General features: G+C 46.8%; 2 protein-coding genes across 19 annotated transcripts; both read right to left on the bottom strand.

The window, feature by feature from the left end:
• Nucleotides 1-8,913: 8,913 nt before the first annotated feature.
• LOC120894913 (trifunctional nucleotide phosphoesterase protein YfkN) lies at nt 8,914-14,881 on the bottom strand. Of its 15 annotated transcripts, none has more exons than XM_040297788.1 (9): nt 14,669-14,874; nt 13,742-13,895; nt 12,500-12,649; nt 11,667-12,057; nt 11,316-11,581; nt 10,917-11,039; nt 9,913-10,845; nt 9,738-9,833; nt 8,914-9,670 (listed from the first exon to the last, which is right to left on the bottom strand). In XM_040297788.1, exons 2-9 carry the CDS (start codon nt 13,793-13,795, stop codon nt 9,590-9,592), a joined length of 2,094 nt encoding a protein of 697 aa, XP_040153722.1. In that variant the 5' UTR covers nt 13,796-13,895; nt 14,669-14,874; the 3' UTR covers nt 8,914-9,589. The 15 variants fall into 15 exon arrangements, with proteins under 15 accessions (XP_040153722.1, XP_040153724.1, XP_040153721.1 ...); XM_040297790.1 differs by having other exon boundaries at nt 13,742-13,885; XM_040297787.1 differs by lacking the exon at nt 13,742-13,895 and having other exon boundaries at nt 12,500-12,695; nt 14,856-14,881.
• A 1,006-nt stretch (nt 14,882-15,887) lies between these two features.
• LOC120904110 (activin receptor type-1) lies at nt 15,888-21,102 on the bottom strand. 4 transcript variants are annotated; one of them, XM_040313883.1, is made up of 10 exons: nt 20,520-20,957; nt 20,206-20,320; nt 20,001-20,036; nt 19,482-19,792; nt 19,191-19,414; nt 18,908-19,122; nt 18,630-18,852; nt 18,372-18,559; nt 18,074-18,299; nt 15,888-17,997 (listed from the first exon to the last, which is right to left on the bottom strand). In XM_040313883.1, exons 1-10 carry the CDS (start codon nt 20,641-20,643, stop codon nt 17,845-17,847), a joined length of 1,815 nt encoding a protein of 604 aa, XP_040169817.1. In that variant the 5' UTR covers nt 20,644-20,957; the 3' UTR covers nt 15,888-17,844. The 4 variants fall into 4 exon arrangements, with proteins under 4 accessions (XP_040169817.1, XP_040169834.1, XP_040169842.1 ...); XM_040313900.1 differs by lacking the exon at nt 20,520-20,957 and adding an exon at nt 20,976-21,102 and having other exon boundaries at nt 16,995-17,997; XM_040313908.1 differs by lacking the exons at nt 20,001-20,036; nt 20,520-20,957 and adding an exon at nt 20,976-21,101 and having other exon boundaries at nt 16,995-17,997.
• Nucleotides 21,103-22,450: the final 1,348 nt, after the last annotated feature.

Raw genomic sequence — 22,450 nt, 5'->3', positions numbered from 1 at the left:
CTCCGTTGACACTACAGCTGCAGCGGGGCGGCATGGGACCTCGCCCCCTCTCCGTCGACACTACGGCAGCAGCGGGGTGGCATGGGACCTCGCCCCCTCTCTCTGGTGTACGACGGCAGCAGCGGGGCATGGCATCTCGCCCCCTATCCGTTATGGCATCCTGTAGCGGTGGTACAATTGCTGCAGCAAGGATGGCACACATTTCGCCCTTCACGTCGGGGAACAACACGTCGGTGCTGCAACTTGGGACGGAATGCGACCTCCCCCTTTCTCCGACGAATACAACGGCACCAGTGGGGTGGCATGGGACCTCGCCCCCCTCTCCGTTGACACTACAGCTGCAGCGGGGCGGCATGGGACCTCGCCCCTCTCCGTCGACACTACGGCAGCAGCGGGGTGGCATGGGACCTCGCCCCCTCTCTCTGGTGTACGACGGCAGCAGCGGGGCATGGCATCTCGTCCCCTATCCGTTATGGCATTCTGTAGCGGTGGTACAATTGCTGCAGCAAGGATGGCACACATTTCGCCCTTCACGTCGGGAACAACACGTCGGTGCTGCAACTTGGGACGGAATGCGACCTCCCCCTTTCTCCGACGAATACAACGGCACCAGTGGGGTGGCATGGGACCTCGCCCCCTCTCCGTTGACACTACAGCTGCAGCGGAGCGGCATGGGACCTCGCCCCCTCTCCGTCGACACTACGGCAGCAGCGGGGTGGCATGGGACCTCGCCCCCTCTCTCTGGTGTACGACGGCAGCAGCGGGGCATGGCATCTCGCCCCCTATCCGTTATGGCATCCTGTAGCGGTGGTACAATTGCTGCAGCAAGGATGGCACACATTTCGCCCTTCACGTCGGGAACAACACGTCGGTGCTGCAACTTGGGACGGAATGCGACCTCCCCCTTTCTCCGACGAATACAACGGCACCAGTGGGGTGGCACCTCGCCCCCCTCTCCGTTGACACTACAGCTGCAGCGGGGCGGCATGGGACCTCGCCCCCTCTCCGTCGACACTACGGCAGCAGCGGGGTGGCATGGGACCTCGCCCCCTCTCTCTGGTGTACGACGGCAGCAGCGGGGCATGGCATCTCGCCCCCTATCCGTTATGGCATCCTGTAGCGGTGGTACAATTGCTGCAGCAAGGATGGCACACATTTCGCCCTTCACGTCGAGAACAACACGTCGGTGCTGCAACTTGGGACGGAATGCGACCTCCCCCTTTCTCCGACGAATACAACGGCACCAGTGGGGTGGCATGGGACCTCGCCCCCTCTCCGTTGACACTACAGCTGCAGCGGGGCGGCATGGGACCTCGCCCCCTCTCCGTCGACACTACGGCAGCAGCGGGGTGGCATGGGACCTCGCCCCCTCTCTCTGGTGTACGACGGCAGCAGCGGGGCATGGCATCTCGCCCCCTATCCGTCGAACACAGCGGCAGCAACTCAGTAACCTCTCGCGTCACCAATGATGGCCCGGCACCTAGGCAGAAAATCAATTCGCCCCTTACACTGCTGGCGCTCCTTGGGCTGCAGCCCGACGGCACCTAGCGTCTCTGCAGATGGCCCGGCAATCAGGCTTCGACCTTTCCATTGCCGGCGCTCCCTGGGCCTGCAGCCCGGCGAATCAAACATCGCCGAGTGTGTGTGTGCGGCTGTCCCTTCCGTCCCCATCGTGGGACGACAGCCGGGGCCACGGTCTTAACGGCGGCGGCGGCAGCGGCAGCGGTCCTTGTCGAACGGCGTCCCACTGTCGCGGGGGCCCGTGCCATCGCGATGGCGCCGGCTCCAACCGACGCGCTCGATCGCGAGGGCGACCGCGGGTTCTTCTAGGGATCCTCCTTACACAAGAGGATCCCATTCTCGTCGCCACTGTTGTGTTTGATAACTTTGCTTTATTCAAACACTTAAAACGTATATAATAAATATGGGACACGATACACACTAAAATACTCGGGCGCGCGCCAGCCGCACCGAGCGCCTCTGCCGAGTGCTCCTGCTCGATCGGCCTTCGTGCACACTCTCTCGGCGCTCGGCACACACTAAGCGTTGCGCGTGTACACACTGTCGTCCCCCTGGACATTGACCGGTGGCAGCGCAAATGCTGTCCTGGGGCATTTTGCGCAAATGCTGCTCCTAAGCTGCGACCCCGCTACCCGGCTACCGCAACGCTGCTACGACGTTGCAGGAAATCTCCCCGGCCGCGACCGTAATGTCCCGCTAGCCTCATCCGGCAGGAGAGCATGTCCCAGCAACTCGTGCCGCACGTTGCTACGCTGCTGCTGGCGATCTCTCCGGCGGCGACCGGTTTGTCCCGCAAGCCCCATCCGGCTGAAGAGCATTTCCCAGCAGCCCGTTATGGCATCCTGTAGCGGTGGTACAATTGCTGCAGCAAGAATGGCACACATTTCGCCCTTCACGTCGGGAACAACACGTCGGTGCTGCAACTTGGGACGGAATGCGACCTCCCCCTTTCTCCGACGAATACAACGGCACCAGTGGGGTGGCATGGGACCTCGCCCCCCTCTCCGTTGACACTACAGCTGCAGCGGGGCGGCATGGGACCTCGCCCCTCTCCGTCGACACTACGGCAGCAGCGGGGTGGCATGGGACCTCGCCCCCTCTCTCTGGTGTACGACGGCAGCAGCGGGGCATGGCATCTCGCCCCCTATCCGTTATGGCATCCTGTAGCGGTGGTACAATTGCTGCAGCAAGGATGGCACACATTTCGCCCTTCACGTCGAGAACAACACGTCGGTGCTGCAACTTGGGACGGAATGCGACCTCCCCCTTTCTCCGACGAATACAACGGCACCAGTGGGGTGGCATGGGACCTCGCCCCCCTCTCCGTTGACACTACAGCTGCAGCGGGGCGGCATGGGACCTCGCCCCCTCTCCGTCGACACTACGGCAGCAGCGGGGTGGCATGGGACCTCGCCCCCTCTCTCTGGTGTACGACGGCAGCAGCGGGGCATGGCATCTCGCCCCCTATCCGTTATGGCATCCTGTAGCGGTGGTACAATTGCTGCAGCAAGGATGGCACACATTTCGCCCTTCACGTCGGGAACAACACGTCGGTGCTGCAACTTGGGACGGAATGCGACCTCCCCCTTTCTCCGACGAATACAACGGCACCAGTGGGGTGGCATGGGACCTCGCCCCCTCTCCGTTGACACTACAGCTGCAGCGGGGCGGCATGGGACCTCGCCCCCTCTCCGTCGACACTACGGCAGCAGCGGGGTGGCATGGGACCTCGCCCCCTCTCTCTGGTGTACGACGGCAGCAGCGGGGCATGGCATCTCGTCCCCTATCCGTTATGGCATTCTGTAGCGGTGGTACAATTGCTGCAGCAAGGATGGCACACATTTCGCCCTTCACGTCGGGAACAACACGTCGGTGCTGCAACTTGGGACGGAATGCGACCTCCCCCTTTCTCCGACGAATACAACGGCACCAGTGGGGTGGCATGGGACCTCGCCCCCCTCTCCGTTGACACTACAGCTGCAGCGGAGCGGCATGGGACCTCGCCCCTCTCCGTCGACACTACGGCAGCAGCGGGGTGGCATGGGACCTCGCCCCCTCTCTCTGGTGTACGACGGCAGCAGCGGGGCATGGCATCTCGCCCCCTATCCGTTATGGCATCCTGTAGCGGTGGTACAATTGCTGCAGCAAGGATGGCACACATTTCGCCCTTCACGTCGGGAACAACACGTCGGTGCTGCAACTTGGGACGGAATGCGACCTCCCCCTTTCTCCGACGAATACAACGGCACCAGTGGGGTGGCATGGGACCTCGCCCCCTCTCCGTTGACACTACAGCTGCAGCGGGGCGGCATGGGACCTCGCCCCTCTCCGTCGACACTACGGCAGCAGCGGGGTGGCATGGGACCTCGCCCCCTCTCTCTGGTGTACGACGGCAGCAGCGGGGCATGGCATCTCGCCCCCTATCCGTTATGGCATCCTGTAGCGGTGGTACAATTGCTGCAGCAAGGATGGCACACATTTCGCCCTTCACGTCGAGAACAACACGTCGGTGCTGCAACTTGGGACGGAATGCGACCTCCCCCTTTCTCCGACGAATACAACGGCACCAGTGGGGTGGCATGGGACCTCGCCCCCTCTCCGTTGACACTACAGCTGCAGCGGGGCGGCATGGGACCTCGCCCCTCTCCGTCGACACTACGGCAGCAGCGGGGTGGCATGGGACCTCGCCCCCTCTCTCTGGTGTACGACGGCAGCAGCGGGGCATGGCATCTCGCCCCCTATCCGTCGAACACAGCGGCAGCAACTCAGTAACCTCTCGCCTCACCAATGATGGCCCGGCACCTAGGCAGAAAGTCAATTCGCCCCTTACACTGCTGGCGCTCCTTGGGCTGCAGCCCGACGGCACCTAGCGTCTCTGCAGATGGCCCGGCAATCAGGCTTCGACCTTTCCATTGCCGGCGCTCCCTGGGCCTGCAGCCCGGCGAATCAAACATCGCCGAGTGTGTGTGTGCGGCTGTCCCTTCCGTCCCCATCGTGGGACGACAGCCGGGGCCACGGTCTTAACGGCGGCGGCGGCAGCGGCAGCGGTCCTTGTCGAACGGCGTCCCACTGTCGCGGGGGCCCGTGCCATCGCGATGGCGCCGGCTCCAACCGACGCGCTCGATCGCGAGGGCGACCGCGGGTTCTTCTAGGGATCCTCCTTACACAAGAGGATCCCATTCTCGTCGCCACTGTTGTGTTTGATAACTTTGCTTTATTCAAACACTTAAAACGTATATAATAAATATGGGACACGATACACACTAAAATACTCGGGCGCGCGCCAGCCGCACCGAGCGCCTCTGCCGAGTGCTCCTGCTCGATCGGCCTTCGTGCACACTCTCTCGGCGCTCGGCACACACTAAGCGTTGCGCGTGTACACACTGTCGTCCCCCTGGACGTTGACCGGTGGCAGCGCAAATGCTGTCCTGGGGCATTTTGCGCAAATGCTGCTCCTAAGCTGCGACCCCGCTACCCGGCTACCGCAACGCTGCTACGACGTTGCAGGAAATCTCCCCGGCCGCGACCGTAATGTCCCGCTAGCCTCATCCGGCAGGAGAGCATGTCCCAGCAACTCGTGCCGCACGTTGCTACGCTGCTGCTGGCGATCTCTCCGGCGGCGACCGGTTTGTCCCGCAAGCCCCATCCGGCTGAAGAGCATTTCCCAGCAGCCCGTTATGGCATCCTGTAGCGGTGGTACAATTGCTGCAGCAAGAATGGCACACATTTCGCCCTTCACGTCGGGAACAACACGTCGGTGCTGCAACTTGGGACGGAATGCGACCTCCCCCTTTCTCCGACGAATACAACGGCACCAGTGGGGTGGCATGGGACCTCGCCCCCTCTCCGTTGACACTACAGCTGCAGCGGGGCGGCATGGGACCTCGCCCCTCTCCGTCGACACTACGGCAGCAGCGGGGTGGCATGGGACCTCGCCCCTCTCTCTGGTGTACGACGGCAGCAGCGGGGCATGGCATCTCGCCCCCTATCCGTTATGGCATCCTGTAGCGGTGGTACAATTGCTGCAGCAAGGATGGCACACATTTCGCCCTTCACGTCGAGAACAACACGTCGGTGCTGCAACTTGGGACGGAATGCGACCTCCCCCTTTCTCCGACGAATACAACGGCACCAGTGGGGTGGCATGGGACCTCGCCCCCCTCTCCGTTGACACTACAGCTGCAGCGGGGCGGCATGGGACCTCGCCCCTCTCCGTCGACACTACGGCAGCAGCGGGGTGGCATGGGACCTCGCCCCCTCTCTCTGGTGTACGACGGCAGCAGCGGGGCATGGCATCTCGCCCCCTATCCGTTATGGCATCCTGTAGCGGTGGTACAATTGCTGCAGCAAGGATGGCACACATTTCGCCCTTCACGTCGGGAACAACACGTCGGTGCTGCAACTTGGGACGGAATGCGACCTCCCCCTTTCTCCGACGAATACAACGGCACCAGTGGGGTGGCATGGGACCTCGCCCCCCTCTCCGTTGACACTACAGCTGCAGCGGGGCGGCATGGGACCTCGCCCCTCTCCGTCGACACTACGGCAGCAGCGGGGTGGCATGGGACCTCGCCCCCTCTCTCTGGTGTACGACGGCAGCAGCGGGGCATGGCATCTCGCCCCCTATCCGTTATGGCATCCTGTAGCGGTGGTACAATTGCTGCAGCAAGGATGGCACACATTTCGCCCTTCACGTCGAGAACAACACGTCGGTGCTGCAACTTGGGACGGAATGCGACCTCCCCCTTTCTCCGACGAATACAACGGCACCAGTGGGGTGGCATGGGACCTCGCCCCCTCTCCGTTGACACTACAGCTGCAGCGGGGCGGCATGGGACCTCGCCCCTCTCCGTCGACACTACGGCAGCAGCGGGGTGGCATGGGACCTCGCCCCTCTCTCTGGTGTACGACGGCAGCAGCGGGGCATGGCATCTCGCCCCCTATCCGTCGAACACAGCGGCAGCAACTCAGTAACCTCTCGCCTCACCAATGATGGCCCGGCACCTAGGCAGAAAGTCAATTCGCCCCTTACACTGCTGGCGCTCCTTGGGCTGCAGCCCGACGGCACCTAGCGTCTCTGCAGATGGCCCGGCAATCAGGCTTCGACCTTTCCATTGCCGGCGCTCCCTGGGCCTGCAGCCCGGCGAATCAAACATCGCCGAGTGTGTGTGTGCGGCTGTCCCTTCCGTCCCCATCGTGGGACGACAGCCGGGCCACGGTCTTAACGGCGGCGGCGGCAGCGGCAGCGGTCCTTGTCGAACGGCGTCCCACTGTCGCGAGGGCCCGTGCCATCGCGATGGCGCCGGCTCCAACCGACGCGCTCGATCGCGAGGGCGACCGCGGGTTCTTCTAGGGATCCTCCTTACACAAGAGGATCCCATTCTCGTCGCCACTGTTGTGTTTGATAACTTTGCTTTATTCAAACACTTAAAACGTATATAATTGTTGTGGGCAGCCGTGCGTGCCGACCCCTGGACTTGCCGTGGCAGTTGCGCTGCCACCGGTCAACGTCCAGGGGGACGACAGCCACGCACACTGTCGCACACACTAAGCGCGCGAGGCTTAGTGTGTGCCGAGCGCCATACAGGCAGAGTGTGTACGAAGGCCGATCGAGCAGGAGCTCTCGGCAGGGGCGCTCGGTGCGGCTGGCGCGCGGCCTACGTTTTAAAGTGTTGTACGTTTCATCAGTATTTTTTATGTATGTTTTAATATGTGTGAATAAAGTAATAAGTGTTTAAGTAAAGTGCAAGGAACACAGTTCATAACAGTGGCGACGAGGGTGGGATCCTCCTGCGTAAGGGGGATCCCAGTACGAACCCGCGGACGCCATCGCGATTGGGCACGTCTTTCGCTGCATCATCGCAGCAGCCATCGCGATGGCAAAGGTCCGGGAATCCCGTGGAAGGATTGGGCCGCCGCCACCGCCAAGACCGAGGCCCCCGGCTGCCGTCCCATCAAGGGGACCGTAGGGGCAGCGCTGCACACTCTCGGCGACGTGTGAAGGTCGCCAGGCTGCAGTCCAAGCAACGCCGGCAGCGTCACCGGCGAGGAAGCTTTCCGCCTTGCTGCCGGGCTATGGGCGAGAGCGTCATCCGCCGGGCTGCAGCCACAGCTTCAGCGGGCGAGGGTCAATGCCGCCCTGCAGTTACAACAGCAGTCGAGCCACTGTGTCTTAAGAGGGCGAGGAATCTAAGCCGCCCTGGATGCAGTGCGGAAAAGGGACGAGGACCCATGCCGTCCCGGGAGCTGCCCTGTACCATGGGGGCGAGGGTGTCATGCCGCCCCGGGGGCCGCCACAGTGTCCAAAGAGGGCGAAGGTTTCATGCCGCCCTGGATTCAGCACCACGAGCAACAGGAACGTGTGAAGGTAGGGCGAGAGTCCATGCCGCCCAGGATCACTAACAGCAGCAACAGTGTCATAGTTTCTAAGGAGGGCGAGGCCGCCCTGGATGCAGCATCGCAGGTTGGAATGGGGGCGAGGTGGTCATGCCGCCCCGGCTACAGCTTCGTTCGTGAGAAGGGCGAGAGTCTATGCCGCCCGTGGTTCATTTTCAACACCGCCGCTACAAGATCGTCATCGCCGACCTGGAGCAAAGGGACAGTAGCGGGGCAGAGAAAGGCCCAGGTACACGCAGCATCACCGCCGCCGCAAGTAATCGTCGCCGATGAGGATCGAGCGCGATTAAGGGTGATGGCGGGGCGGAAAAAGGGGTGCCGGTAGCCGTAGGGCAAGCAGAAGCGTCCGCGCCACAGCATCCACCGAATACACCAGCATCGGCCGGAGGGTGTCACCACACCGGTATTCCCTCAGTGGAATATCCCGTGTCGGTTCGACCCCTCCGGGTAAATAAAGGGGGAGATGTTGTGGGCAGCCGTGCGTGCCGACCCCTGGACTTGCCGTGGCAGTTGCGCTGCCACCGGTCAACGTCCAGGGGGACGACAGTGTGTACACGCACACTGTCGCACACACTAAGCGCGCAACGCTTAGTGTGTGCCGAGCGCCGAGAGAGTGTGCACAAAGGCCGATCGAGCCCGAGAACAAGTACCGGCATGTTTCATTCAAGCCAAATTCAAGAGCGCACACATCGATAGCAATGGAATCGTTTTTTGAATGAATTCTCAACGCATTGGAGTATAGTTGGTCTTACGACCTTCCAATATTATTTTTTAAAGGGACGCGTGATGGATGTTAGCTAATTTTTCCTGCAAATTTATCCGGCTGTGTTTTCGAGCCGCTTTGTTGAAATTGTGTTTCGGAGCCTTTAAACAAACTCGTTTAACAAATTAGAACATATTTAAAAAAGGTGAATCAGTATTTTATTTAGTTAATATGGATTAACACGGTGTTGGAAGATGTGTTGAGCTTCATATTTAAACAATACTTACATTATATTCATACAACCATCTCAACATGGCAACAATATACTATCCATTTATTTATTCATTTATTGGACGTCCTGCAGATTTTACAAATTTTAACGGTAGTTCACAATCAACATGAAACAAAGAACAACGAAAATGCAGGCTAACCATTTTATATTAAGAATAACCAAGTAAGATCCATAAATAAGCCAAACATGGACTATAGATAATGAAACGCATAAAAAGTATAAGGATCAAGAAAAAAACCCTAACGCTCAAATACCAAACTTCCTAGCGTAGTCCATTAAGACTAAACAAACTTCAACGTGTGGCGATATATAGTAGAGTACGATGATCATAGAATCTAGAACATATATGTGCAATAGTCAAAGCACATAATATCATTCCACACTTTATAACACCTTTTAAGATATAAAACCTATTGCTTAGTAGTATTTACTATTTTACTAGAAATTATTCTGTCGTATAAAATTATTCCATAATTACAACACATTTTTTGTTAACAATCTGAGAATATCGTTGGTTAAGGATAATTCATTTTGAAAATGAATATTAAAATATATTTACAGGGCTTCACCAATACAGATTGCATAATATCCACATCTTCTTGATTGATATTCATCATAGTAAGCTATACTTTAACAATTGCGCAACAGATGTACAACGAATTAACCAATACAATAACTTATGGAGTAAGTTCGTCTGTTTCTTTAATCACAGAATTCTTTTCAATTGTTTCCCGCCTTAAAATCATCTCTTGAATGTGCTGGAAAATAAATTAAGGAAATATAATTACTGTTAGTTAAGCACCAACCGTTAAACTACAACCATACTTCTTGATTTTGGATCATAATGATTCTGTGTTGAATTGTTGGTGCAAGTTGGCAGCTGTTTTGTTCCAAATCATCCAACGAAGCACGACGTAAAAGCTAAAATTTCAAAACATAGGGAATACACAACATAGTTTTTTTGTTGTAATTGTTGAATGTGTATGCATACTTTACATACCTTTCCTCGATTGTTACAAATATGTTCCATTTTCGGCAATGTTACTGACGATTTCCGTCTGATTGGGGTGGGGCCATCCAACTCTAGATTTTCAAGCATTTGTACCATGCTGTGACGTCTTGACAGAGTTACAAGGGACTGGCGATGTTTAGTGTGATGAGTTTTTCCCAAACGTACATCGATAGCTTTGAAATGATTCTGAATGGCTAACCCAAGTTCTGGTGCAGCATCGTCATCCATGAGCACGCGGCATTCTTTGAACATGTTGTACCCATCACATCCTCCGTATATGTAGCTTTTAACGCATAGCGTATATGTTTGTTCTAGATTTAACCATTCGTCGCCAAGTCGAATTAATTTCGGTTCTACTCGCTCGCCAGCCTTTTTTGTAGGATCAAAGACGAATGACATTCCGGCTATCTGAGGAAATCTTCCTTCCAATTTAGGATACGTTGACACCGAATTTTCAAGCGCTTGATGTAAAATTTTTCCCGTAACTTCCAGCACGATCAATGGGTCTTGCATCGGAATGATGTTGATCAAATCACGCATAGTAAACGGTCCAGCCGGATGAATTTGATCGGAACGGAACGTACCAGAATTGATGATAACACAGTCAGCTCCGGTGGCTGCCAGAGCCACATCACAAATCCAATTTCCAAGATTGGTCTCAGATGTACGAATAGCAGAAAACCTTCCATCCAATTCCACAGCAAACGTTCCAAGCACTTCGTCCATTTTGGATTCAATAGTTTCAGAATATTTTTTCAGTTCATTTTTCAGCTCGGAATCTTCCGAATATTTTGTGGAGTTCACATCTACTTTCTCCACATTTATGTTAATTTTGCCATTCTGATTGCGATTTAAGCTTATACCGATTTTTGAAAATTGTCTAAAATCTGTACCAGATTTTATTACATGAGTATCGTCAATCTACAAAGATGAAACAAATAAAATTCATTGACTGTCGTGCAGGTTTTGTTTTTAATGATGCGCCGACATACGTTTAATATTTCATATACATGATCATGTCCACCTAAGATTAGATCTATATGTCCACTATGTTTGGCCAACTCGATGTCATTAGGTGTACGCATATGCGTTAAAGCTATAATGATATCGCATCCCTGCAATAATAGAGCATATCTATTAAATTGTATGTAACATAGTATTTAGCTTAAAACAGCAAATCCTGGATAAAAGAAATTCAAATGGAAAATCGTTGAAATCATAAAATTTACATATGGTAAATAAAGATATCAGTTTTCAAACTCTCTCTTTTCTTTGTTTTGATTTAAAGAGGAACGTTACTCCTTTCTAAAATTATTTTGAATGTATTGTACATTACCGAGTTTTCCAGGATTCACTGTAATTCGTTGGTTTAACAATAAGTGAAAAATTACCTGATTGTGCAGTTCATCTGCTAGTTGATTTCCAGCCTTAATAAAATCAATATAAGTTACTTCGTTTGGATCAATCGTAGGAAGTGTATCAAGCCATTCCTTTTCCACTAAACCAATCAGTCCCACTTTCACCTCATTGTGATGCATAATGTGTGTAATTTTACCACCACCTAACGGCCGTCCGGTTTCATTATCAACTACGTTGGACATCAACCATGGAAAATTTGTCTTTTCAACCCATTCGTTTAAAATATCCAAGCCATGATCTGTAAAAGAAAATAATGAGAAAATAATGCACAACAATAATAATGTTGAATGAATAGTATGGATGGCTGTTGTTTCAATTATTACCAAAGTCATGGTTTCCAAACACCGCACAATGAGTTCCAACAGTATTCAATACAGGAATCATCTGTTCGCCCTTTGTAAAGGTACTTAGCATGCTAGGTGAAAACGCATCACCACTAAACAAGACAAGAGGATTTAGGTGACTAAAGGATCTAACCGCCGTGCAAAAACGTGCAGCTCCACCAATTGGTTCGGATTTGCTGTTGGCATCGATATTATACACATCGTTATAATGAATGAGAGTTAATTTATCCACTGCTCCCGTCATGCTGCCAGAATTCCGATCGTTTGCTTGCCGAATAAGAGTTGTTGTGTGAAGATGTAACAAATTAGGCGTATTATTCTGAATTTGCGAGACGGCCCGCTTCCCAGCTTCTCTTACTTCTACGGAAGCCTAAAAATAAATAAGATAAGGAAAAATGTTATACTTCAGTTATTTCAACTTTCCACGTGTATTTTTGGTAATGTATTCGTTTGCATACAAGGGCTCTACTAAATCATAACATATAGACGAACACACACAAATATATTACATTAATGTTACAGTAAATATCGTGCGTTGCCATCCATGCTGGTCTAGGGTTTATGATTTTTACGATGGTTCACATAAGAAATTTCAAAAGTAATCATTAATTTGTTGAAAAAGAGCCACAACATTTCACGATTAGTATATACATGATTCGTTAACTTGAATAACTATTAAATTAATCAACACTCAAGTTACTAACATCATTGTCTTGATACGTATATAGCAAGATACAATAGAAGAAAAAACACTGTGATTGACTAAGAACAACGGATACACGAAGATATACACGTGTTTTGTTAAACAACACCTGTTTAAGCCATCCGACAACGTGTTTTAATCCCTGAGAAACCTCCGCTGTGGTTTCAGTGTTTGTGGTGCCATTTTCGACTAGATCGCCCCATTTTGAACGTAATGTAGCTTTCGATGAAAACCCAGCCATTTTTATTCCTTTATAGTGCTGAAATCGAAACGTTGAACGCTGTAGATGTACGAACGTACGCACCCTGAGCAACATAGAATGAATAATATAATATAATATAAATCATAGTGATTGTAGAGACTATCGGCATAATTTACGTCGACGTTTGAGGAAAAAATTAAATGTCTAAACATGTATGTAGCTCGAAGACCTTTATGACGATTAAGCGACAGTTGTTGGACGGAAATTATTTTTATCAAATGGTCACTGGTTTAGCTTTTCTCGTTACATACAATCGAACGAACAAGTGTGGGTTTTGGGGCTTACGTTATACACCACGATTGTATCTCACGTACAAGGCCTTATCCTTGAAATTGACCTACGTTCGCCCATGTGAGAGCAGCACGGTAATGGTTCGCAATCGAAAAAGTGTTACTGTTCTTACAGTTTTGTAACACAGATTTTGCGAAATAAACTGAACTGAACGGAATAAACTTATTTCAAACAATCACTTGAACACAAAATACACTCTTGATTGTTACGCACGATATCTGTATTGATATTTTCAGCACCATCTTCGTATAAATCCACATTTCATAACAATGTATCACCAATTCATCACCCTTAAATAGCACATATGAAAATAAACGCTCCTTTAGGCATCGCACTCATTTACCTTAATTTCACACTGGTAATAACGATCTAGACAACCGCAAACATTATCTACGTTAAACTATTCGGAAGTATGCGAAACAATTGTCCATGTCAAAGCGGATCCGAATAGAATTCGCAAGTAAACCACGACAACGTTTACGCATGCGCTCAACATAAATTTGTGCTCTGTGGCTCGACTCTATCACGCACACAACGTTACATGACAGCATGCTCCCATACCTGGTGACGTAACTAAACATACTTATCAAGAATCAGATTATCCATGCGTCGTACAGTCAATGCCAAACAAGTGTCTTCCTTTCATCATTCCATTCCAGTTTATAATACAATCAAGTCATAATTAAATTTTATTGTTTATAATAACTTTTTACAAAAAAAACGTTTAAGAAAAGCGATTTAAAATATACAAACATAAATTTTATTTTACTTTCATAAGTATCTAATTTAACTTTTTACCGATAAATTAGCGTAGATTTCTTTGGTAGAGTTGCAATCGCCTATCTTATCCATGTTTACTCTTTCTCAGTACCCACACATTAGCCACGTCACTATGTGTTGAGATTGTCTTATCTTTTTCGTCAAACTCAATTATCTTCCAAGCTAAAATAAGCTTTTCGAATAAGCATACATTATGTATTCCATATGTCGATACCATAGCATTGTTTTGAGTTTTTCCATAGCTTATCGACATGCTCGTCGGGAGTTCAAACCTCGGATGGAACAGGTACCTTATACGTTGGTAGGGTATTTATAGGACTTCTAAAGTGTGTACACCAATCACACTAAACTCAAAAGTGATTTTGTCCACTTGTGACCCTGTCAAAGGTTGTCTCGCCAAAAAAGAAGAACAACAATCATTACACAGTTTACATCAATAACTGTAAGAAACGCCAAGATAGTTAATGACATACAATGGCTTGAAATGTATGCCACCAATAATGTCAAAGGTCTATTATATACGTTCAACCGAGTTTAACGGGATAAGGCAATATTGAAAATACGCTTGAAGCTTAATAAAGTTAAATTAAGTAAATTGATTAAAATAATGTTCAGGACTATATTGCTTAATGTACATCCATGTTGGACGTCACGCAAACAAAAACACTTTTTTAAGACAAACCCTATAGCCAGCCTACGACTCCTTATGGTTTGTACTTTTACTTTGATATGAACCACGTAGGACATTTTTTGTTTGCTTCTACAACTGCCTATCTAATGTTACTTCTGCAATGACCCGATAGATACTGGATGCACAACATTATTTCCAATGGAATGGCATAAAGCACCCATCCGAAAATTCACCTCCTTATGGATGTATTAAACAAAATTAAAATCACCCTTTATATTGACCACCTATTTCCTATTAGAATAGAAAGGTTCGACCTTGTTTTCCCCACCAAGCAACTTTTGGCGTATACTTTCTTGCGCTTCACTTTTCTTTAGAAGTTGTCCGTTTCTCTAAACACACAGTCCATCACACAAACACCGTTCACGTTTTAGCGAATGCATTCATGTCAATGAAATATGCATGTACAGTGAATGCAAACTAATTCGATGAACTCTTCTTTACCAACTGAACATCGAAAATAATGTTTTCAACTAACGCAAAATTTCAGATCCTTTTAGCGCATGCTCAACAAAAGCAACTATTACATTAACTGACATGATTCTTCTGACATTCAGTATTGTGTCATGTTGCTGCCTGAAATAATTCAACTTTTGAATGTACAACAGCATTGATAGATATTAAAAGCGTTTTTGTAGACTTTCGTTTATTGCTCCATCTTACTGTTGACTTTTTCGAGGAAATTATATGTGGAGTTTAAATAGTTATTTCATTTTATATCAAACTATTAATTATTAAGGAATTTTTCCCGGTGTCATACAGTTTCCCTGATAACCGGATAACGTTATTGAAACGAATTCATTAATTCAGCATCTTCTAAACGAATTCAGCCGAGTTTAATGCCAAGAGTAATCCTGAAAAAAAACCAAGACAAGCATTCATCAGTTCCCTGTTTATCACAGGTTTGATGAAAAGTTTTATTTGTTTTTTTTTACCAGTTTGGTTGCACATTAAGCGGCCGAAAGGACGTGTCCCTGGACTTAGACGTTCGATGATCTCATAAATTTCGTTTAATTTATGGCTGGTGGCCCGTACTTCAGCAACAATTACATCGCCCTCTTACCCACGAGTCAAATTTGGAGGATTACCCTTCATACCGACCAAACAATGTTCCTTTCAACGGGTTAGCCAATCGCCATTACGTCCTGTTCGTATGATGCGTTGCAATTGGTTTATTTTTTCCCATATCAGTTCGTTAATACATTCATAGCACCATAATTTTAAACATTCATGACCCAACTCCATAGCTCCCCCATTAACCCACAGGAAAATTAATCCATCGTCTTGCAGGGCTTGAAGACCAATCAACAATATGACGTTTAGATCCAGCAATGTGTTCGTTTGTTGTTTCAAACTTGATTGGCACCGTATTCGGTGTCTGGTCTACATATGTATCTAACTCGTAGTGAACATACTTGCAACTATCCACATAAAAACAAATGTTCAAGAAGCTACAATCTCCCAATGTCATCCGTGTGGTTTTGGATATTTTTTAATGTAACTTATTGCATTGATATTTCGTTTTAGTATCTTTCATTTCCAATTCTGGTTAGGCAGATGCTACTTCTTATGTGTCTGCGTCTGTTTTGTTGGATTCATCTTCCATTTGTACGGTAGTTCCTGGTGTGAGCTCAGTAGCGGTTCCTGGACCGGCATAGGTTCATTATCAGGTCTAGAACCGGCATGATGTCAAGATCAGTCCCTGGACCAGTATGGGTACTGTATCGGTTTCAGGATCGGTATGGGTTTCATTTTGGTTTTAGGTTTCTTAAGGCAGTGCTCTCTAACCTTTTTAGGATTGCGGACCACTTGGCTTTGAAAAAACATATGAAGCGGCCCAAATCTATTGAGGGGATACATTTTATACACGTAGTTTAAAGTTTTTAATAAAACTGGAATGAAAATTTAATCTTGAATGTGGAAAATCCAAAGGTTGGAGACCACTGTCTTAAGAGGTTGTCATCAGTTTCTGATTATAAATGGGTTTCGAGGTCAATTATTCCGGCGTATGCCTTAAAGTTCTTGTGATTGGCAAGACATCATTAAAATAGTAACTTAATCATTATAAGTAAAGATGAAGCAACCGATGTTCCAAATAATACAATTATTTGTGCTATCCGACGCTACAACCGCTTTGCGGTCTTGGCCTTTGTCTGCCAATCCGTTATCCCGGCCTTAACGGCAGACGTCTCCATGCCATCCTTCGGCGGTTTCGGCAGGTTTGTTCGAAATAATACCCTTTTTTATTCAGGTAAAACGGTCCAAAAAAGGCCGTATTCCTCAAATAATACACTTAAATGTTTTTTTTAAATAAATTAATGAATAAATGAATTAGTTCAAAATGCAATAATGCAGTAAAAAAAATTCTTTCAATAATAACTTTCTTGCATAGTTATTTGTCTAATCACTATTTTGCACTGTTCTTAAATCATTTTGAAATTTGATGATCCATTAAAACTATAAAATATGATAATAGGATTCCTTCGACAGTTTGTTCCCGAGATACGCAGTTTATGCGTTCCCGAGGCATCCGCGTAAGTCGAATATTACATTTTTCAATCAAAATAATTCGAGAAATGGGTATTATGGATGATTTTTGGCACTTTTATATACTTAATGATTTATTTAATAAGATTCGTGTACAACGTTTGTCTGTTTTCCACTTTAATGCATTTTTTTTCATTTTAGCAAAAAAGTTTTCCATTTGACAATTCTTGTAGCAAATGGTACTGTTTTCATACATGACCTGTCAAATTTAGAAATCCGCGTAACTCGGGAACGTACTGTATTTTCGTTTATAAAAATTAATCTAATCAACTAGTTAATACAAAGTTTATTTACAATATTCTACCTCGGTTACAGGCACGAAGTATATTAACATTTATAAAGGACACTTCCTTATCAGTTACATCAATGGCACGATGGCTAGTGAACATCTGTACGATCCGTTGTTTCACAAATAAACGTCACTACCAATCATTCTTCTGCTACGTTTTAAGTAAGCAGAAAAAAATATGTTTAAATTATAACATTCAATACACTAATACTGCACACTTAATGAACAAAGAAATCATAAACTTACTTTTCTATTTTACCACTGATTGAAATTTTTAAACAGGAATAAGTTCCAATCAAAAATGAACTCCTGTATCAGTATTTGTGATCAAATATTTAATGTTGGGTTAATAACTCACATATATGTATATATAGTTGATTATATTTTAAACAATTATTTTCATATTCTATTATTTAATTTTCATATTCTAATTGACTCTGAATGTGCCTATGTTTGAGTATAGAAAAAAAAGTTGATGTATCATGCTATTTGTACATGCAAATTAAAAAGCACTCTTAAGATTAAAAAATAACAGTTAGATTATCCTATTCGTCTTGTCATACGTGACATATCTATAGCTAATTAAATATAGTGTCATCATACTACTACTTCGCCATCCGGGGTAATTTTTATTGTTTCGTCAGAGCTAGCCAGTTTAAGTAAAGTTTTTTTAATTCTTAGCGCTGGTAATCGAACATTGGGGTTCATATGCCAACATTCACGCATCAGCTTTGACATACTAGCGAGAAACTGTCGAAAAATACAAAGATTAGATTTTTACTAGACTTTACATTACATTTACTCATTCTATTTCTTCATTACTTACCGGATCAGATGTCCAACGATTTTGTACGGATGGTCTATAATTGTCAACACACACAACTTTGCGCATTTCTTCAAAACTAGGATCTGATGAAACGTAGTCGAAGTATGGAACTTTATACTCTTCTGCAATGCCACAAGAGATAGTGCGGCGACATACTTCCCAAAATATTAAACCAATTGCGTAAATGTCAGCTTTCCTTAAGGCATCGAAACATTCCATACTGATACTACAATTGAAAGCAAAATTAAAAAACAACAATCTATGCAACATCTATCATTCTTATTTAAACCTTTCGTACCTTTCGTCTAGAACTTCCGGAGCCATATAGCGCTTTGTTCCGACACGAGCGGTGTTACCTATATCAATTTTATTAGTTGTTTGACTGTGCATTACGGCCAGGCCAAAATCCGCAATGACACATGTACCATTTGCTCGAATTAGAATATTTTTTGTCTTTAAATCACGATGCGCGATAGCCGGTTTACCCTTAAATTTTCCAAGAAAATGTAAATTATAATTAAGAATAGGAATCAAATTTAAAGATGTGTTCACAAACCTCAGTTCCAAAAATTTCAGTGTGTAAATGTACCATCCCATTGGCAATAGAGAGGCAAATGGTAATCATTTGATGTGTGGAAATTGCAGTACGATTTAAGTAATCAAAAAGAGATCCTTGAGGATAATAGTGCGTTATAAGCCATAACTGCGTACAAGAATTTCTAGAAGTCATGTCTGAACCAACGTACCCCAAGATGTTTTCATGTCTCAACAAAACGGTGCTAAAACTCATAAATTGTTAAGTTTATCTTCTTTGGTACTATAATAACAACTTACCCATAAATTTCTGTTTCTCGCTTCCATGAATCCTCATCGCGACTGAAGAATATTTTTACTGCTACACTTTCGCCGTGCCAAATGCCACGCCAGACTTCTCCATAACGCCCACGACCGATGCATTCACAAAGTGACACTTGCTTAGCAAGAGTACGTTGTATAAGTAAAGGGAGTCCGCTACCAGACCCAGATGTAACAGAGTGTTGTAAATATTCCTATTAATGAATGAAAAAAAAAATTCGACGAACAGATACTAGAATGGAATTATCAATGTGCAACATACTCGCAACGTGCTATCTCCTGCACTGGTGGCGCGTAATACATCATCATTTGTATAATAAGTTTCAGCATCGTATTTCGTACGGCAAGCGCTCATTCGTTTCTTGTGTGCTCGACGCATCCAATAGATCACGGTAACAGCGAGTAAAACAACTGTACCAAAAGGTATTAGAATTGCTGCCGCCATCTTCAGCGCGAAGGGATCCGCATCTTGTTCTGTATTAGAAACTGTAATAGACAAATGATAACTTTTTGCTATAAGTTTTTCCTACTCAAGTAGAATAGGAATGTTTACCTCTCATCGGTGGGAGCTCTGGAAAAGATCCATTATTACAATAATCTCCCGTGCAGCACTCAATATTATACATTCCAGTGCTAGAAACATGACGTTTTTTAGGTCCTCCACTATCGCCAGTGCTAGATTTTTGATTTTGACTACAATACAAAGGCAGCTGCTCATGTTCAGTAGTGCATCCTCGTTGTACATTTTCATTTCCTTCTGGGTCGCGGGTTCGTGATTTCCAGCACTGAATAGCATTTTGACAATAGTGTGCATGAATCGCCGTATCTGCGCAGTCTGGAGGTTCGCAAGAATAACATTTGTATCTGAAATAAAAACAAAATGTTTCAATTTTTAACTATTTCGATTTTGACTTAGGAGAATATAGTAAAACAAACTAAAGCATTATTTTATCGCACGAATGAACACATGTCTCTTCTTATAATGGATATTAAAACAAAAGTCACAGCAAACTTAACACAATGTTCATAATACAAAATAAAGCATGTATTTTTACTTTGCAGCTTCGGTTACCTTCTTTTTATCCGGTTTTTTGACTTTGAATGTCTCCTATGAAGGACCAATGTAGCAATAGTCCAGAACACACACACATATACCATATAGTAATTATTTAAAGGATTAGTTAATAACATACATCATGTTTTAGTCATGGACATTATAGAAAATACATCATTGAGCTTTTCACACGCTAACCACTATATTTATGTTATTTACTTACCTAGGATGTGCTAATATACCATTGGCATGAATAGGTAAGTTACGATTTTCCTGAACAGATTCAATTTCCATGTCGTTATCATCCATCTCGTCCAACAGTTTGCCATCCAAATCACCTGAAGTAGCGTATAAAATAATAAATAAAATAAATTATCTATATGCAGAGCAGATTTAGTGCGACGAATACCTGAGGAGGTAATTGTTAACATTAAATAATTATGGAAACAAGAATGGCCTCGTCACTGAACCATTTAATGAGACACCAGCAACAAATAAGTTTTCTCAATATTACATACATAAATGAGAAGCACTCACGATTCCACGAGGCAAGATCCGATACAGTCGGTCTGGTTAAGACTATCGTCTTTCGATCGCTGTTCCACCATTGGCTATCGCTTGTGGTTTTCCTTATTATTTCTTCTATTCGTTCCGTACTCATCTTACGCACTTTAAAGGCTCTGCTATATTCATCACCCTTTCGTTATCGTTTATCCGGGCAAGCTACTTCTTGCGCACATACAATTCTGTTAGTAATTTTCTAAACAGTAAACAGCATCCCCGCCGGATCTCTTCGCAAAATCTAACATTGGTACCAATTTGCCCTTCGTTAAAGTGAACCCCTTGCTTTTCTGCATGTCCATTAAGTGTTCAAGCAGATAGATTTTGTAAAACGCCATAATACTTTTCGACACACTGTACAACACTGTAGTCCACATATTTGTTCTACACCTGACACATATTTCATACTTTTCCATAAGTGTTTATACTCACCTTTGCATATATTTAAAGTTAACACGAAAAATACAAGCCCACGAGCCAACACCATTTTTGCTTATGTTTTCTTCACAGCTATGGAGTTTTGCTTGTATTCAATCAAATACCCGTACAACATGGCGAGGGTTTTTGACGTTCGAATATCGCTGCATCTCGCTCATTTTTTCTACCCTTCCTTTTCTTGTCTACAGTGCTCGTTTCGAAGTGAGCTTTTGTGCCCCCCTCTCCCACTTCGGTTTAAAGAACTCGTACTCCTTTGTCCATATTAGAGATGGGTTCTGCGGATCGCACCCACGGTTCCGCTCCGGTTCCGGCAAGTATGATTCCGATTCCGATTCCAGAGAGAAGGAATCGCTAGTTCCACCGGAATCGTCCGGAATCGTCCGGAATCGTCCGGAATCGTCCGGAATCGTCGGAATCGTCCGGAATCGTCGGAATCGTCGGAATCGTCCGGAATCGTCCGGAATCGTCTGAAATCGTCTGGAATCGTGCGGAATCGTCGTAATCGTCCGGAATCGTCGGAACATTCGGAATCGACCGAAATCGTCCGGAATCGTGCGGAATCGTAGTCAATCGATAGTAGTGAATAGTAGAGCCGATTCCGGTCGATTCCGACTGTTCCGACGATTCCAGACGATTCAAGTTCACGTTCCGGCCGCCGCGCATATGTCAATGCTGTCTGTCGTACATTTAAGCCAGGAATGTCGAGCACTGAGTTCCTCAATATCGTTCGATATGGACGCTAGCATCTTGTGTTACTGTTTGTATCTATTTGTATTAGGTTATGCACTGAATAAATGACATGAAATGAAATGGAATTCCGACGATTCCAGACGATTCCGGGCGATTCCGGACGATTCCGGACGATTTCGGGCGATTCCGGGCGATTCCGGGCGATTCCGGGCGATTCCGGACGATTCCGGGCGATTCCGGGCGATTCCGGGCGACTCCCGTCGATTCCAGACGATTCCGGACGATTCTGGACGGTTCCAACGACTCCGCACGATTCCAACGATTCCGACGATTCCAGACGATTCCGGACGATTCCGGGCGGTTCCGGTATGTCGGATTGAACCTACCATTCGGAACTGGGTCCGAAATTTGTTGGAATCGTCCGGACCCAGTTCCGCTTTTTTGTGCGTTTTGCCCAACTCTAGTCCATATGCCTTTCGTTGTGTTACAATTTACGCGCATCATATACCGAGGTGTGTATGTTCTCGCTCGATTTGTCGTGCCGTCTTTTCCGCGCATGTGGACGCTTGAAAAAAGATAAACAAACTCTGTGGTTGCTGTGAATGAGGAGTGAACAATTTGTCTTGCTTTTTGCCCTTTTTCATGTCCTTTTTATATTGAAAACTGTACATAAATGGTCACCCCCTCATCTACTGCTAATATGGCGCACACATGGAATGATGGAGCCCTGTAGGGAGGGTGGGAGGTGGGAAGTGGAGTATATTTATTTTTTTGCCATT

Source organism: Anopheles arabiensis, chromosome 2 (genome assembly GCF_016920715.1).
Source record: "Anopheles arabiensis isolate DONGOLA chromosome 2, AaraD3, whole genome shotgun sequence".
Classification (NCBI taxonomy): Eukaryota; Metazoa; Arthropoda; class Insecta; order Diptera; family Culicidae; genus Anopheles; species Anopheles arabiensis.
The sequence above is the reverse complement of the archived record's forward strand: the minus strand, read 5'-3'. Positions and strand labels throughout refer to the sequence as shown.